A 17,363-nucleotide genomic window follows, 5' to 3' on the forward strand; every position below is an offset into this window, starting at 1 on the left:
TATATATATATATTTGTTATTTCATACCAGGATACGGAGGTGATTCCTCTATAAGTTGTTCCATCACATAAGTTAACATGGTTGTTGTAAACGTGTCGTCCCTTCTAAGACCAAGTGCCCGATGAAAAGCATCAACAGCTTCCTGAGTATTTCCCATTAATGCATGAATGAAACCTACCGCTGAATACGTTGATGGATTTAATGGATTCAACACTAATGCCTACAATAACGCCACAGAGACTTTCTACATAATCTTTACAGTTTATACGATAAAATTTCGTACGAGTTCAAATTGAAATTTGTCAACCTGTTGGTGATATTCCAAGGCTTCTTCGTACTTCTTCATCTTCCTACATGTATGACCCAAGTTATTTAGCAGTGCCTCCCATTTACTAGGTAGGATAACATCCTTTAGACCGCCTTGAATTCTTTTCATGGCTTCCTTAAATTGCCGTTCCGCAGTTTTGTAACTGTATTCGATGAAATGACAACTCTTGATAAATTAGGCAGATATTCAAAAACCGTGGAAGGATGGAAGTACACTAACTGGGTTGCAGAGTGAATTTTCAACTCCTCTGTTCTATATCAGAGTAACCTTTCAGGGGTAATGCAAGACTATACATGACGTTTACTTACTCTAAATTGTAAAACGATATGACCCCCATTTCGTGTATGACAAACGGGTCGTTTGGGGCTATTCCCTGAGCCTGTTGGAAAAACTTGTCAGCCAATTTAAGATTATTCGTTAAGCCACACTCAAGTCCAATGTATAAAAGTGGCAGATGACAACCTTTCATTAATTGAGAAGCTTTAAAGTAAGCAGCCATTGCTTGATCATGTTCATTTTCTACTGCAAAAGAATGTCCATAGGCTAACCATGCAGGACCAAACAGTCTGTCTAATGCTGTAGCTTTTGCTAAATATCTCCTTGCCGGATCAAATGAATTTACCTATACTGTAATAGTAACATCCAACTGCAAACCATGCTAAGGCCATGTCTGGGTACAAGTCAACCAATTTATGTGCCAAATAAAACAAAGCTATAAGAATTATTTTATTATATAAGAAACAGTTCATTGTAAATCGTCGCATTTTTAGTGCAGCATAATATTCACCATTAGTTTTCTTTAATTCAACTAGACAAGCAATGTGTACTGGTAAACATGTATTGTGGTACGGATCTTTTTTTAATATTCTATAACAATCGAAATTATAAACTTCAGTTATAAATATTGAAGTAAAGATACATGCCATTTTACAAAATTACCTTTCTGTGAGTGAGAAACATTTATGATAATCGCAATTATAGTACAATCTCTCTGCTTCTGACACTTCCATGTCCAAGTTACCTAATAATCTGTCACTGACAAGAACTCCCATCACACTACATGTTGCAAGTGTCTGCTTTTTATTTGGTTCCTGATACTTCTTCAGTTTACTCTCGTATAGTAAACGTAAAAGTTCTGTTTCAGCTTCTGTGCACTGTTCACTAAATGGAAGAGATTCCAAAAGTTCTTTCTCTAAAATAGTATACATTATAAGCATCTTTGCTCTTATTTCATTAAGATTTAATCATTTTTTATACCTTCAGAAGCAGGAAGCATTTGATTCTGAACTAAGGCCTCAAACGCTTGGTAAGAGTAAACATCACAATGTAATGCCTGCTTATAACAATCAGTTGCTACTGCTCTATTATCCATAGCTTCATACACTCGTCCTTTCACATACAATATTGAACTTTGTACCTGGTATGAAATATAAATACATTATTGAAACTTTGGTAATTCTTATGAATTTTGTTTAAAAGAAATTCTAAAAAATTATTTATACTTAATCACATTTTTTGGAGCATTTTCCAGTATGTCTGTACGATCTGCAAAACTGATACCTGACTGGGTTATATTTGTACATATTTCAGATTCACTAATTACTTGCAGTGCTTCATTGTATTCTTTTGCTTCCAGAAGACTCCTTACTGTCAAATAGTGACACATTACATCTGCCTACAAAGTAAGATTGGTATGGTTCATAAGAGTATAAGAAACAGTTTTGGCATCTTATTAGAAGTAATAGCACAGAATATTACCTTCTCCAATCCACGACTTCTGATGAGATGGGCAGCTCTATGATATTGTTTCATCAGATACATGCAGTGTGCCAAAGTACATATGTCTTTGGGATCTTCATTACTTAATGAAACAACTTTATCTGCCCAAAATAAAGCAGCACTGTACAAATGCTATAAACAACAAACAGTCAGTTTCGCTTCAATTTAACAACACTCATGAACCTTAATAAATTGTTGGACCTTACCAGATCAATATACGATTTAATCAATTTTCTACAATTGTCTAAGTCTATACTTTTATTGTCCAACAAATTATGCATTTTCTCGGAATCTGCATTAATACTTTGACGCGCCATGTTTAATTTAAATTTTGAAGGTTAAGTTTCTTCTCCCCTCCTGATAGATCACAGGTCCTGTTCAAAAGTGTTCACCGTGTTCACTATATCAAAGGCAATCAAAGACTTATTCTGCACGAAATATTTCTTCTCAGTCTATTGTAAATAACGTGGAATTTATACTTTACATTCGCTTAACAATATCATTATGAATTTCTGATCTTTCATTCCTTTCTATGCTATAATATAACTACATTATTATCATTACATCAAGAAACACTTGAAGTTCAAATTTATCGTAACATTAACGCAATTTGAACCAGTTACAAGTTACAAATCTTTTATAGATCTTTGCGATCTTTGTTGTCAACCATAGTGCATACATGTCGTCGGTCTCCTTTATTGCCCTTTATAAAAGTGTATAAAACAAAGTTAACAAATCAACGAGAAAAATAAATTGTCCCATTTGTACCGAATAATTTTGTCGACTTGCATCTGCTTGTATCGTATGGTATCGTATCTATTTAAATGTGAATATGTACCAATATGTACCAAATACCAGTTGATACCAGTGCATACTTATAGGAATCCGTCGTATCCGTATAGGAGCGCTGTATGTATAATTTCGTGAAATGTCCGGCCGGTTCGAAAAGCTTCCGGTGCGTGGCTCTGTGGACCTTGGTCCCAGAATTTCGGATAACTCTTCCCCACTGTGAGTACATCGCGAAATGTGGTGGTAGCAGTGGTAGAAAGATGGCAAGAAACGAACAAATCGCGTGCTAATGCGAACGAAGCTAATCGAGTATCATTCGCGACGGGCGTGCTGTTCTCGGTATTGTCAACGTCCTCGAGATTTCGGTGGCAATATACTGTCTCGTATGGCGACGATGTAAGAAGTTGAGGGGCGAACCACGAACGGGGGTAAGAGTTCGGCGAACGGAACGGCCGAAAACTCTTGCATCCGATGTCAAACATGCGGCGACGAATTTCGCAGAAAAGCCTACCGAACCGACGGCGTGTTTCGGCCAAGATTTGTCAGTGAAACCAGTGCCAATGAGCGTGAATATATGGCGGCGCGAGTACTTTTACTGAGCATCTTGTTTACAGAAGTGCTAAAGCCCGCTTGTGCCGCAGGTGCGTCTTCCTCCTCACCTCCTATCTAATCTGTTTATATTCGCCACAAACTGATCTTATGTACATGCTGGACCATGCGCTAATTCTTCTATCCTGGTTTCTCTTTGTACAACCACCAATTCACTTGAATGCTTTCCTTTTCTCGAGACGCATATTACCAAAATGGAAACGGAGATTCCACATTATATACATAAATATGTAGATGATTTTTAATCTTTCAGTCTGATGTATACAAAGTATTATTTGCACGTATGATGAATGGACAAGATGTAGCGAATTTTTAAAAGAATCCTTTAGCGTGTCATTACGTTTTGCGTACATTAAATACAGATCAGATTCTCTGAAACCAATGAATTTGTAAGCATCAGTGTATTTGAAAAGTTAATGTTATTTCTACGGAAAGCAAATGAAAATTTTTATTTTATAGTTTTAGTAGCATGTAACAAACAGTTTAATGGAAAGTTTTATGTATTTAGGATGTACTAAACATTTGCAATTCAATGTATTCAGTTTCAAGTTTCACTTGTAAAAAACAAAGAGACAATTAACAATTATATTCATATGATATTGCGGGCTATGTGTTTCAGGTGTCAAAGAAATTGGAGCCGGTTTACACAGTAAAAACATTTCTAAACCAGAAAGTTTCAACAATAGTCCAACCAAAGGTTCTGGCATAACATTGGAAATTCAACCTAGTGGTCATGTGATATTAGGGAAAAAAGGAATTACACTTAGTTGTATAGCTGGTTCAAATCAAAATATAACCTGGTTACACAATGGAGTATCAGCACCACCATGTGGTATTGCACGTTGTACACTCCTCCGAAATGGCTCTCTTCACTTACATAAGGTATATCTTTGAAAGTACCAATTAATTAACACATTCGAGACTGATGATCAATTATACGAAACATGTAAAATATCCATCCATATAGTAGATGACTTTGCATGTGGATCACGTTTAGATAGTATGTAAACGTTGCCATTTTGTGGAAATAGTTTTGTCTCGAATGTGTTAATATACCAGCATAAGACGTAGCATTTACATCGGTATTGTTTTATTCTTGTTGTAGATGGTGCAGAAGTTTAAAGAAAAAAACAATACTACAGTTAATTTTAAGGATTATATTAAAGATGAGTACCGTTGTGTAACACGTACTAATTTAGGACTTCTACGATCGTCCCCTACATTTATACAAATAGCTGGTATGTTTCTTGTTGGGTATTTTATTATTTGACTATATAATGTCATGATCATTGTTAAAACTGTTAATTCTGTTGGTACTTTTTAGAACTTGCCCATATATTTAAAGAATCACCTGAAAATATAACTGTACACGAAGGTGAAGTAGCAAGATTATCTTGCTTAATTGATAGTGTTCCTTTTCCTCCTAATATCACATGGCAGCATAATGGAAAAACATTGTTGCCCAATCATAATAACTCAAAGTAAGAAAATTCTAAGATACAATAGCTACTGACAGGATGCATAATTTTTTATTGTGTACTAATATACTTGTTTTCGAGTAGTAGGTATTTTATGGTACCACCAGGTGTTCTGTACATAAAAGCAACGAAGTTATCAGATGCTGGTTCATATAGGTACGCATACATATATATATATTTCGTATAAATATTCATAAATCGGAATTGATAATGTGAAAAGACATGCACATTTGTGTTTCTAGATGCATAGTAAATAATGAATTCCTGAGAAAAACCAAAAAAAGTAAAGAGGCAAAATTAAACGTTATCTCTCGGCCGGAGGGTAATGGATCGCATACGCCACCGTTGTTGTTTCCCCAAGTTCCATACAATCATTGGTTGCTGAATGGAACAAATCTTAGTTTAGCGTGCGCTGCATCTGGATATCCACCTCCATTTATGACGTGGACGTTTATTCCTCGCTATATTGGTGACTGATTTATCCTCATATCTCATTCAAATACCTTCACGAATGTAAATCTAATATTTTATGACTGGTCCAATTTTCAGATAATCATACTGTTGCACAACCTCGCATTTTATTTAATTCTAGTACCGGCATTAGCATATTGTCATTAATAAATGTGAGTGTATCTGATGCAGGAGTATATCTATGTTCTTTGAAAAACATTGTTACAAATAATTCGGAGATTCAGGTTTGTTGTTGCAGTGCATTACAATTACGGTTAACGTATGCGGTTTGAATAATATTCTGTGGGAAATCATTTCAGAATATTACGGTGGATGTTTTGGTGCCACCTTCATTCTTGAAAACACCCAAAAGTCAAGTATGCCCAAATGGAAGAACTGCAAGATTCGAGTGTCAAGCACAGGGGTTGCCTGTGCCTAAAATATATTGGTTAAAAGACTCATTAAATATTACAATTAACGGTACCTATTATACCATTAAATCGATGTATAAGAGGTGTAATCTTTAAAATTATGCGATAATACGATATCCGTATAATATACAGGACGTAGGACTACATATATAAAGGAAGATAACAAAACGGAGCTGGCGATATCAGCAACGGTTCCTTCAGATTCTGGTATTTACCAATGTGTTGCTGTGAACTCGGCGGGAGAAATTTGGGCCGCAGGTCGGCTTCAAGTGAACACATCTCGTAATAGTCTTGCTGCACCTACCTCTCTAAAATGTCATGCTCTATCACCAGTTAAAATTTTTATTTCCTGGGATCCACCAAAGTTTCTACCACACACCAGTATTACTGCTTATACCGTCCATTACAGTCCCGTAGGTGAGTAAATTCACCAAGAATTTTAAATGAACCACGAATGTTGATACAATCCGGTATTGTATATACACGGTGTCTCAGCTAACTGGATCACCTCGAATAATGACTTAACAAGATATTTACTAAACAATTTTTAATACGTACATACTTACTAGCTGGAAGCTATAGGTTCCTTGAACTGATGCCCCTCAACTTCAATACAGTGATTATTTTCTAAATATCTCGTTGATTATTAAGTTTAAGATGTATAAAGATCAACATATTTTTATTCGAAATTTGATACGCCTATATACAAAAAATAGGTCATTCCGTTAAAAAAGAAATCACGGTGACCTTGAAATCTCTGAAACGTCTTTACCCACACAAAAGAACACGTGCTCCTTGATGCCATTTAAGTTCCACGCCTAAAAATTTTCATAAACTATACCCGTCAAGTCATTATTTGAGGTGATCAAGTTAGCCGAGACACCCTGTATATGTACGTATAATGCATTTCCATGTATTGTCTGTATGCAGAAGGAGGGAAGGAAGAAGTTTCACCACCTGAACCTGGTAATTCTACGTCGGTCGAAGTGACGAAGCTTCTTGAACCGTTTACTAATTATTCCTTCTATATACGAGTGTGGAACAATAATGGTCCTAGCGATCAGTCAGCCACCATTTTGTGTTCTACAGCTCCAAGTGGTAAATGAATTCCTCTTATTTTTTCATTGTTGCACGTGGTAACAATATATTCATAATAATGTTTATTTTCGTACAGTTCCTATAAGTGTACCAAAAGTAAAAGTGAATGTAATTAGTAGTACAAAATTAAATGTATCATGGGAACCACTCGCTAAGAAAGTCGCCCGTGGTATCGTGGTACAATACAAATTACAGTACAGACGGCATGAACACCCATCTTTTCGTGTTCTTCATTTACCTGCGACTGTTCAATCCTATGTACTTTCTGGTATGTTATTTTCTTAACTATTCAGTAATACATATTAAGTGATGAAAAATTAAGCCAGGAACTAATCATTTGTATTCGTATAGATCTAATACCTGGAGCACAATATGATCTACGAATACTAGCAAGAACAAATCAAGGCTGGCCTAATATGAGCGAATCACAGCTGGAATGGACCACTGTGACAATGCCATCTGCTGAATCAATTGTTATCAAAAACATTGTGGACATACAAGTGCTAATCATAAATTCTTCGACTGTGAAGGTCCGTATAAACATTCTTCGTATTATACGCTACATGTTGATATTCATTACTGTCTGGTTACATTGAATTTGTTATGTTAGGTAAAATGGAAATTAAATGTTAAAGAAAATGATAAAATCGAATCAGAATTTGATCTTTGGCAAATCTATTGTGAAAATCAAAATGGACATAGATTGACAAGTATTTTTTTACCGCAAAATGTTACTGAACACATATTTAGCAGTCTTGGTGAGTGTTGTTAGATATAGCAAAGTATATTTTCTACTTTACGAAAACATATCATTCATTAATCATTTTGTTTAGATGTGAATGTTCCATATACAGTGGGTTTGTGTATGATGATAAGCACTGGTGAAACGACAGCTTGCCTGACAAAGCAGGTAGAAACTATTCCACCTGATATAAGTAAGTTCCATTGTCTATGTAAACATCATATAAAATAATCTAATTGTTTTATATATAATTAATAATTTCATCTATAATTTAGGTAATGTACCAATGGCCTTTGAAGCTATTCCTGTTTCACCTACTACCATAAACGTAACATGGTCATTGAGTAATGTGCATGATGTGGATTCTTTCGAACTTTGTTACCACGCAATTCATGTAACAAATTTCGACGCTCCCAAATGTATTATATCGTACGTATAGTAATCATTATATGTATACTGTTTCAATTGAACTGCACTTTGTTTAGTCAGTGATTCTAATTAGAATACACACTTTGCAGAAACGATACCAAGGCAAGTGTCGATAAACTCAAACCATTTACGCTGTATCAGTTTAAAGTAAGGGCTATTCGAAACAACACAAGTGAAAGCCGTTTTTATAGTGAATCTATAGAATGTTATACAAACGAAGACAGTAAGTATGCAAATGTATACTGAACCTTTTACACGAATAAGAAATTAAAATGATTGATATAACTTAATGATTTCAGTTCCTGGAAAGGTGGAAGAACTACAATGGTTTTTGGTAAATAATTCGAAGGTACTTGTTGCATGGAAAGAGCCGAGCAGCATAAACGGCATAATACAAAATTACTTTGTCATATATACTATGGATTTAATGGATTCAACGACCACGTGGAGAAACGTGACAGTATCTGGTAATAAGACTTCGACAGTTTTACTTGGCTTGGCTCCAGGAACACGATATTTCGTTATGGTTCAAGCTATGACAAAAGCCGGTTATGGTAAACCTTCCGATTCTATAAGTATTATCACCAGTCCATCGAAAATACCGAATCCGCCGGATAAACAAGAACCACCGCAAAACATTAAACCAGATCAGAGTCTTGGTAAGCGACACATTATACATATGTATAAGATTACATACCTATTTACACAGGATGCTTCGACTAAACTAACGTGATAGAAAAAATTGTAGCACATTTCTTTAAATTTCAACATTATTCGATACTTTAGATGGAACCGTGTGTTTTTCAATTACGTCTTATTATGTACTTACTAATTTACGCTGATCGGAACACCTGTACAAATCATGGTAATCGTTATTGAAACTTTAGTAACGAATTGATGTATCTCACGTTTAGGTGTAATTCTTGGTGTAAGCATAAGCATTGGATTTATCACAATCTGTCTATGTAGTATGTATTGTCGAAGAAAGTGGGAGAATGCTCGTGTTTTAAGAGATAACGCGCAATCGACTAAAGGACGTTCTTTAGTACGAAATGGTAACAGGTGTTGCGTGGATCAATCGTCTACGTCAGTAAGCCAGCAAATGAATTCCAGAGTAACGCCTAATGAAATTGAACTTGCTGTTCTCTGTCCATCGACTCCGGTTACAACTAATCCACATTTGGACACGAAGGTATGAGAAATTTTGACAATGCTTCCTTATACATATCTAAAATTATAATTTTACAAATGTTTCATTTATGAAAATCAGGGTGGAAAGTCTAATGGAATTCTTGAATCGTGCGCGAAGGAACCTTTATTACCATCATGGGAAATAAACGGTGAGGCGAAGGATGTTGAAATAACAAAAAACTCGCAGGTACAATTAATAATAATAATAATAATAATAATGATGATGATGATAATATAAATAGCGTGAAAAGGGTAAGAGAAGAAATTATATAACCGATACTAACATGTATTTTTAAACGCAGTACAAAACACAGGACAGCGTTGTTTTCGTTAAAGAAAAGCAGGAGCAAGAACCAGAGCCAGATTTGGAAGGCACGCAGCTAACAATGGTCAATTGTACTTTAGGCAGTAGCAGTAGTAGTTTAAACAACAACTCGGGATGTCCTGATGGAGACACATCTTTGTCGAAAGCTATGTGTATATCTGTTCCAGCGCTTGGACCAAACGGATGAAAGCATTAGGCAATACAATCGACTGTTCACACTTTCCTTCTCTGTTAATGTGCAACAGGTAGGACGCAAAAGTTTTCCCGCGGTTCGAATCAACGTGTACATAATGTGTATAGTACGCATTACACACATGGGTTAAAAGTAACAGGAATGAAATTTTCAAGGAAGTAGAAGCAATGAAAGTTACTGCAGTTTACAAGTTGAGTACACGATAAAGCTTCTAAATGAGAAACACCAATGCATACATAAGTAATGTAAATAATAGTGTCACAAAAGTGTGTCGAATTTGAACATGGGCTGTTGTAAATAATGTTCTCGAGCAAGTTATTTCGATCGAGAACACGGTATCTTTGCATTAACAATTCGACGATAAATCTAGCAATCGTAGATTTCATGTTCTGTTGAATGGTACTGTGCTACGAATAAATCATGCGAATGATACTTAATATTTCATTAGATAACTTGCTCACGTGAGTTGATACCTATGAAACGGTAGACTATGAAATTAAGGTTGAATCAGCGGGGGCGACAAAAAGGTTTTCGATGCTTCTGTAAATAGGATTAATTAGTAACTGTGAATATGTTCATAAAGTATCATTTTGGACGATAGCGAAAGATAAGTAAACAATGCATTCCTTTTTATTCTAGGGAGGACAAAATTATTTGAATGGTACAGGTAATGGCCTAATTTAATTCATGATACGTATTGCTTTTGAACGGAGCAATAATACTGATCATTCCACATTCTTGCGTTTTCCATTAGCCAAATCGAAATTAACAAGGGAAGGTTTTAGATTTCTAAGAAGTTATATACATACAGAGTGTTCATTTTAACTCGTGCACCTAAATTATTTTCACTACTATTGAAAGTAAAAGAAAATAACGAAATAGAATGTACATGGTTTTAAGGCGTGCATCTGACGGTGATAAAATGTTTTTTTTACTTCTTATTATTACGTTTATTTATTTCTGCATTTTTCAAACTGAAAAAACCGTTAAAATGACCTTCACAGGATTTTTTGTTATCACCATCAGATGCACGCCTTAAAACCATGTACATCCTATTGGGTTATTTTTTCTTCCAATAGTAGCGGAAATAATTTAGGTGCTCAAGTTAAAATTAACACCCTGTACATATAAAAAGCTAATCAGATCTTAATACATTCAGAATAGAACTTAGGTTTGCTTTTTGATACAGCTGCTAGCAACAAAAGCACATGTATAGCATTTAAAACTTTGGCAAATATTTATTCTATTAAAGAATGGAACGTTATCAAGCATTTTCCAAGGAAGAAAAGTCTTGTTTATATTCTATGTCTAATCATTGTATTATACACTACTAAAACGTATACAAAGAGCAGGAAAAAGTAAGGTAGGAATTTTTAAAAGAAAAAGTTCTAAATTTTTTAGCACATGTACAAAACATCTATAAAAGATCGTATAGTTTTAAAACATATGTATATTAAAATTATTGACTTACCGATTGGATATGAATTTATTGTATTCTAAATATTTTTTCCTGTTCAGAACGTCAGTTTACATACGATAAAGATAAATCTTGCGTTGTACAAGACATTTAAAGTTAACTACAACATACAAAAGAAAGAACGAAACAAAACTACAAAACATATTCCAGACTGGTGCATGTTACCATGACAGAGAGAAAAACCCAACACAGTACCTGATAGAATAAGCTATATCTTTTAGAGTGAGACGTAGATATGTCATGTTATTATTGTACCTCCATTAATTGTTATTTATTACATTTTACACATTCAGTACTACTCGAGATGATCACATATTACACTGAATCATGCAATAAACGTAGTCACTACAAGCACAGTATGAAACCATGTAAAGATAGAATTAATTCAATCTGCACATGCTAGAGATTTTTACCGTATATATTTATTGCGTAGATTTCTACATCTTTACACGAGATAATTTGTTAAATATTATGATTTGATATCATTTTTCGAAACAAACAGAAAATGATTCTGCCTTACGTTAAAGACATGTTACTATTAATGCAGATTTTTTATATAGAACGTATTCTACAACTATACTTTTTTTTTTTAAGTATAAATTATGATTTACTTACGTTTTACTGAACTCCGTACTAATAGATTATAACAAGACTCCGAGAATGAAATAGTTACAAGATCTGATATGGTTGATGAGAAGAGAAAAAAACAGGAAATAATTTTCCTTGCACTCCATGTATAGAATTTGTTACATATTCTACGATCACGTTTTTATTAGAATCTCATTTCATGCATATGCGACGGCTATTTATTCTTGACATTGAAACACAATAAACTTTATTTGTTGTGAGCACACACACTTCACAGATAGAATTGCTTGTTCTGTGATGTTTTTTTTTTATTTAAATGATTTGTTTTCCATTTGTTATTGTATTTAACATGAACCTGTTACATTTTACGTTACTGACATATAGTGGTATACTTTTATATTTGTTGAAAGTATTTGTTACTCTTCCTAGAGTTGAATAGGAAAAATGAGTATTGATGAGAATTGATAACATGTAAAAAAAAATCAATAGGCAACTAATTAACTTGGATCGCTCATGAATTTGTTTTCCGTTTGCATTGAAAATTCTTCAAATATTTCTAAATATCGTTTGCACTGTATGTATACGTTAATTATTAAGCTTGTACAATTTTATAATATTGACGGAATATGAGAAATTCTAAGGATAAAGGTATTATTGTTTTTATGAATATAAAGAAAATGAAAATGATAGTTCAAAAGCGTTGATAGATGACAGAGGGAAAAAAGATAAGTAACGTGACGGCGAATATTATGCTTTATCTCTTTAAAAGATTACATGCTTTCTTTTTTTACTGTATACGAATCTTAATAATTGATTTTTTAGATTTTGTAAGAAAAGTGAATGAACGTAGATTTATAAACTATTTTGATCGTTTTACTTTTACTAGTATAATGTACCATATTTAAGTGTAGCAACGTCTCGATTGCTATTGAAACAATTTTACTGAAATTTTTCCATTGACTTTTTGTAGTTTATATAAAAACATACTTCCACTTTTTTATAAACCGTTTACCGAATTTATGAGAAACCGAGAATCATTGGTGGTATCACTATCAGTGAAACATTTTAAATACTGTAATTTTTTCAACTAATTGCGTGGATGTGATAAGTTGTAGACTTTGTAGAAAATGACTAAAAAAAGAAGAAGAAGAAGCGAAAAATAGAGTCGCCGTGCTAAGGTGTTAGCTAAGTGTTTGATCGACTTCAAAACGTACGGATTATAATTGCAGTATTGAAGTACAAAGCAATAAACGTCTTATCTTTAGACTGCGGATAGGTAGAACAAGTATTGCGAATGTCACGTTTAGGATGTAACCAGTTTGTATAAAAGAGAAAAATTTGGAATTGAGGCTATTTCAACAACAGATTCTTTAAAAAATTAAGTTCTCGCAAAACATATCTACTTCTACATTCTATCACACTAAGCAATATTTCAATTAAGTGCATTAGAAGTACTAGCATTTTTCATTAATGCCTAAAAATTTCTCAATGTTTTCATACAAATCTCGTAGCTTTATTGAACTGTAAAGGGAGTATAGTCATACTTCATTTCATTTGCAATAGTGTTTCAGAATGAAACAATCCAATAGTATTGGCCATACATGGACATAAAGTATTAATTGTATATTGTACGGCGACTCTAGTCAAGTATATATACCTCCACAATCGCCACCCTTGTACAGGGATGGGTACCTTATATTACTTAATTTTAACTTAACCGCAGTACCTATTACAAAACACTATAATTTAGATTTACACGATTTACCTCAGAAAAATCTGTTTCACGCTTAACAGTGAGTAGGTATAGCCAAGACATTAATACTTTATTTTATACGAGATATATATGAAGAAAAGAAAAACGAAATAACTCGGTAAATTGAATGTTTGTATTACTATCGTTAATTATAGTAATTATCATGTATTAAGAAAACTTTATTAATTTATTTTTCACGAACCCTTATCATTCTTTTTTTTTCTTTACTGACACCTACATCATTAGTCTACTGCGATAATTATGCTATCTTTTGGGGTGCAGTTACTTTGTAAATATTTTTACTCTACGATTGTACATATATTATACGCAGAAAATATTAAAAGTATATATTTTAATATATTATGTATAATGAACTACATGAAATTATAATCTTATTGTTTAAAGTATTCAAATTAAAACGGTACACGAAATATTTAATGATATTGTTGACCCTTCTGAGCGCAGTATCTTGTTGTAACCAATGATTGAATAAAACTAAGACAGTGTATCAATGTTGCTCATCTTAAAATAAACAAAAGATAATAACCCCTTTTCCATAAATACAGCTCCTCGAATCGTATAAGAGGTACAGTACAGACAGAACAGCCGATTAAATGCATAAATGAATAATTCAACTTTATTATCAAAGGATTAATAACAATTGTTTCAAAAGAGTAATACTATTTTAACTTTTAATTGGCAGTCAGCGCCGTTAGCTTATATGCATTTTTTTTTGTCACATGATCCGATGCAATATTAGGCTTGCTCTCGTGTAATAAACCTACCCGATCTTCGTGTGTTTGGCGTTTTAGAAATATTTTTTCTAACTTAAGTAATATTATTTGTACTTGATTTTAATACATTATATAATTCGAATGTATCTAACATTTCTAAACTTACGAAACCGTTATTTGCTTGGAATAAAAAGATTTCTGAAGTCTCGATTCACAGCTTGGTGGAAGATCTATACTGGAATGCAGTGAATATAAAAACGAAAAATCTTCTCTAACATTCGTATGAATCTCATTAGGTTTTTTAACAATTTTATTTATGCTTCCAGTCTTGGAGAAATGCAGTATAAAAAGCATCTTTTCTTTTGGCTAAAATATCCATCCAAATAACATTTACATGCTATAATACACTAAGTTCAGACATGTAAGTATCTAGTCTCGTGTTTGCCTCTCAACATTTTTCCAGCTTCACGTTACTCTTATATACGAGTCAAAACTTGACTAGCAACCTTAAGGTGCAAAAATTTCATAGCTCAAACTATGATAAAATTAAGTACATTAACTCCTAGTTTATCACATTTGCAGATAGGCTTATTGTATGAAATCTTCGTATTCCATCTTGTATACTCTATAAACTTGACCAACTGTGTTCGTTAGCGGGTAAAATACGAGTAAAGTATATAACATACGATAGAGTACGTAATTTGCATAGATTACTAGGCACAAGGTGAAACGCTCCAAAAAGTTATTTATACAAATCATTGTAAGCTGTTTCAGTATTTGATCTTGGCAGTCTGCATTGTTACAGTTCATAGAACCAAGGAATGTGGGAATATCTTCATTGTTACGTAATCGTCGAGAACCTAGGTAGAAACAATTAAAATAATAAAACCATTAGAAGTTAATAGAAATTCTTGCTTATAAAAGTTATGTAGACAGATCTGTACCTCTTTCAAGGCATCTTTCGTGAGTTTCGGATACATATAATTGAACCCAGTACTTAACAATTTTCCTGGTTGTAAGTACAAATGTTTATTGTATAGAAGCTCTTGGTCTATGTACGGGGATAGAGGACTATTTTCCACACCATCCTTATTGCAAGCCTCTGCCCAAGGTGCCATATGCTTGTCATTCACTTCTTCGACTACAGAATTCATATCTGTCTAGAATATATAATGAAACACAATCCTTAAGCCCCTATTAATAATCTATAAAACACATAACTAATAAAGAAGAAAAATGGAACAGCCTTTGATCTATAAAGCGAAGAAGCAGGAGTAGATACGTGACATGTACACGCGTATTTATACATATACACACGTAGAAAACTCCATAGCCATGCATAATACATTAAAAATAATGTAAAAAGCATTTCTCCATACTTTAGCCAATGTAGACAGTGTGATACCCCAGTAATCATGATTGATATTAAATAACTCTGAAACTATAGCACTGATTGATCCTTGAGTCGAATCACCTTCATCAACAACATTGTATGTTTGGCCCACAGTGTCTGGCCTGTTTGCTACATGCCAAATGGCTCTAGCTACATCCCTCACATGAACTGTGTTCATATGAAGGTCTGGACCCCAAAGTAGCTTCATCATTTCTCCCAAATGTTTGTAAACTGCTCCTACTACAAGACGTGGTGCTGCAGGAAAATAATTTGTATGCTTAGAAGACTATTCAAATGAATACAAAAGCTGACTGTTCCTTTGGAACAATGAAACTAGAATTGCTGTTACCCAAGCCACTTTTGTCCCCATACCCATACACAACAGCTGGTCTCAGAATTGTGTACTTCAAATTTGGTACATTCTTCAAATCATTTTCAACTTGCAACTTATATTTTGCAACATATGTCCACGGTTCCCCAATGTCTTCTTCTTTGTGTGGATTCTATGAAAATATTTTTATGGATTTACGTATATAATTAATTTCTTTACGTATATAATTAATTTTTTTTGCACATACTTTTTCAGAAGCATTAAGATTACCAGAAGATATTTCCACATAACGATCAACTTGCAGCTTTGCTGCATGCTGGGCACAGTTCATGCTTAGCTTGTAGATCCCCTCTTTGTACACAGGGTCTGTTTGACCACTCTTTGTTTCTCCAGCGCAATTAATCACATAATTGAATGAGTTATCCGATACAAATGCATTTTGACAAGATACTGAAAAAAATTCGCAATTTTTGTGTATCGCGAACTGTATGGACAGTAACGGTCTGGGGTTTGTAGGATGAAATAAGAATACCATGTTTCCTGATTCAACTTAAACCATTCTTAGTCCACTTGTCAATTTGGAAGATCATTTTAGTCTCTGTTACCTGCATTAATCAAATTGGCGCTCTTGAACTCGAGCAGTGGATGCTCGAATACCCGTTGGTGTTTACAATTCAACCAAGCAGTCTGCGGCGGCACTTTGTCCACGACGCGAACGAACGAGACGAGATCATTATCCAGCAGATATTCGACGAGATTACGTCCTATAAATCCGCATCCTGTGTGCCAACGATAAAATATATTTTTGTCCTTTCTGTTTATCACTTCCGTCCGTATTATCGTTACGATAGGACTTCATTTATATGTATATGTATATACTCACCTCCTAAAACTATGACTCTCGGCTTCCTATCAGAACCAGACATTGCCATAGTTACTTGTCATTTAAAGGTCCTGACACTTCATAAAACAGACCGGCTGCGATTATTATTACTGGAACACCGTTCCCACTTAACCTCACAGATTTATGCACAGGAACGTGCTATTACGGCCACCTTCCTTTTGGCACAGTCATCGACGTCGTGCTGCTCAGTTTTTGGCTATCTTTGGATAAAGAAAGACAGGGTCACGCGGTAACGTTCACTGACCACCCTCGAGTGCAACACAGTGCGATTCGAATGCAGTTCGTACTACACTGATATCAACTGATATATATATATATACATACATATATATATATATATC

General features: G+C 34.1%; 3 protein-coding genes across 3 annotated transcripts; 1 reads left to right on the forward strand and 2 right to left on the reverse strand.

The window, feature by feature from the left end:
* Positions 1 to 16: 16 nt before the first annotated feature.
* LOC107187123 (cell division cycle protein 16 homolog) lies at positions 17 to 2,424 on the reverse strand. Its single transcript, XM_015575132.1, is given in 10 exon segments — positions 17 to 220; positions 308 to 470; positions 637 to 941; positions 943 to 1,040; positions 1,116 to 1,195; positions 1,268 to 1,520; positions 1,586 to 1,745; positions 1,839 to 2,003; positions 2,087 to 2,239; positions 2,314 to 2,424. Coding segments are annotated over 10 exon segments (1,692 nt in total).
* A 989-nt stretch (positions 2,425 to 3,413) lies between these two features.
* On the forward strand, positions 3,414 to 9,912 carry LOC107187239 (protogenin-like). The gene is made up of 20 exons (XM_015575274.1): positions 3,414 to 3,537; positions 4,125 to 4,387; positions 4,611 to 4,743; positions 4,830 to 4,986; positions 5,068 to 5,139; positions 5,226 to 5,452; positions 5,533 to 5,678; positions 5,754 to 5,913; positions 5,997 to 6,281; positions 6,795 to 6,962; positions 7,039 to 7,230; positions 7,314 to 7,492; positions 7,573 to 7,720; positions 7,796 to 7,897; positions 7,980 to 8,133; positions 8,223 to 8,356; positions 8,433 to 8,792; positions 9,048 to 9,325; positions 9,404 to 9,511; positions 9,627 to 9,912. Exons 1-20 carry the CDS (start codon positions 3,471 to 3,473, stop codon positions 9,834 to 9,836), a joined length of 3,543 nt encoding a protein of 1,180 aa, XP_015430760.1. The 5' UTR covers positions 3,414 to 3,470; the 3' UTR covers positions 9,837 to 9,912.
* A 5,159-nt stretch (positions 9,913 to 15,071) lies between these two features.
* LOC107187232 lies at positions 15,072 to 17,274 on the reverse strand. The gene is made up of 7 exons (XM_015575267.1): positions 17,002 to 17,274; positions 16,724 to 16,897; positions 16,366 to 16,568; positions 16,137 to 16,290; positions 15,774 to 16,042; positions 15,339 to 15,554; positions 15,072 to 15,254 (listed from the first exon to the last, which is right to left on the reverse strand). Exons 1-7 carry the CDS (start codon positions 17,048 to 17,050, stop codon positions 15,201 to 15,203), a joined length of 1,119 nt encoding a protein of 372 aa, XP_015430753.1. The 5' UTR covers positions 17,051 to 17,274; the 3' UTR covers positions 15,072 to 15,200.
* Between the last annotated feature and the right edge of the window lie 89 nt (positions 17,275 to 17,363).

This window comes from Dufourea novaeangliae, unplaced genomic scaffold, assembly GCF_001272555.1.
Source record: "Dufourea novaeangliae isolate 0120121106 unplaced genomic scaffold, ASM127255v1 scaffold99, whole genome shotgun sequence".
NCBI lineage: Eukaryota > Metazoa > Arthropoda > Insecta > Hymenoptera > Halictidae > Dufourea > Dufourea novaeangliae.

Excerpts from the sequence above, each read along its gene's own strand:
- LOC107187239 (XM_015575274.1), top strand. The coding sequence starts at position 3,471 with ATGGCGGCGCGAGTACTTTTACTGAGCATCTTGTTTACAGAAGTGCTA. Across the intron at positions 4,987-5,067 it reads CCCAATCATAATAACTCAAA|TAGGTATTTTATGGTACCAC; the intron begins GTAAGAAAATTC and ends GTTTTCGAGTAG. Across the intron at positions 9,326-9,403 it reads ATCCACATTTGGACACGAAG|GGTGGAAAGTCTAATGGAAT; the intron begins GTATGAGAAATT and ends TATGAAAATCAG.
- LOC107187232 (XM_015575267.1), bottom strand. The coding sequence starts at position 17,050 with ATGGCAATGTCTGGTTCTGATAGGAAGCCGAGAGTCATAGTTTTAGGA. Across the intron at positions 16,898-17,001 it reads GAGAGTCATAGTTTTAGGAG|GATGCGGATTTATAGGACGT; the intron begins GTGAGTATATAC and ends GTTGGCACACAG. Across the intron at positions 16,569-16,723 it reads CGCCAATTTGATTAATGCAG|TATCTTGTCAAAATGCATTT; the intron begins GTAACAGAGACT and ends AATTTTTTTCAG.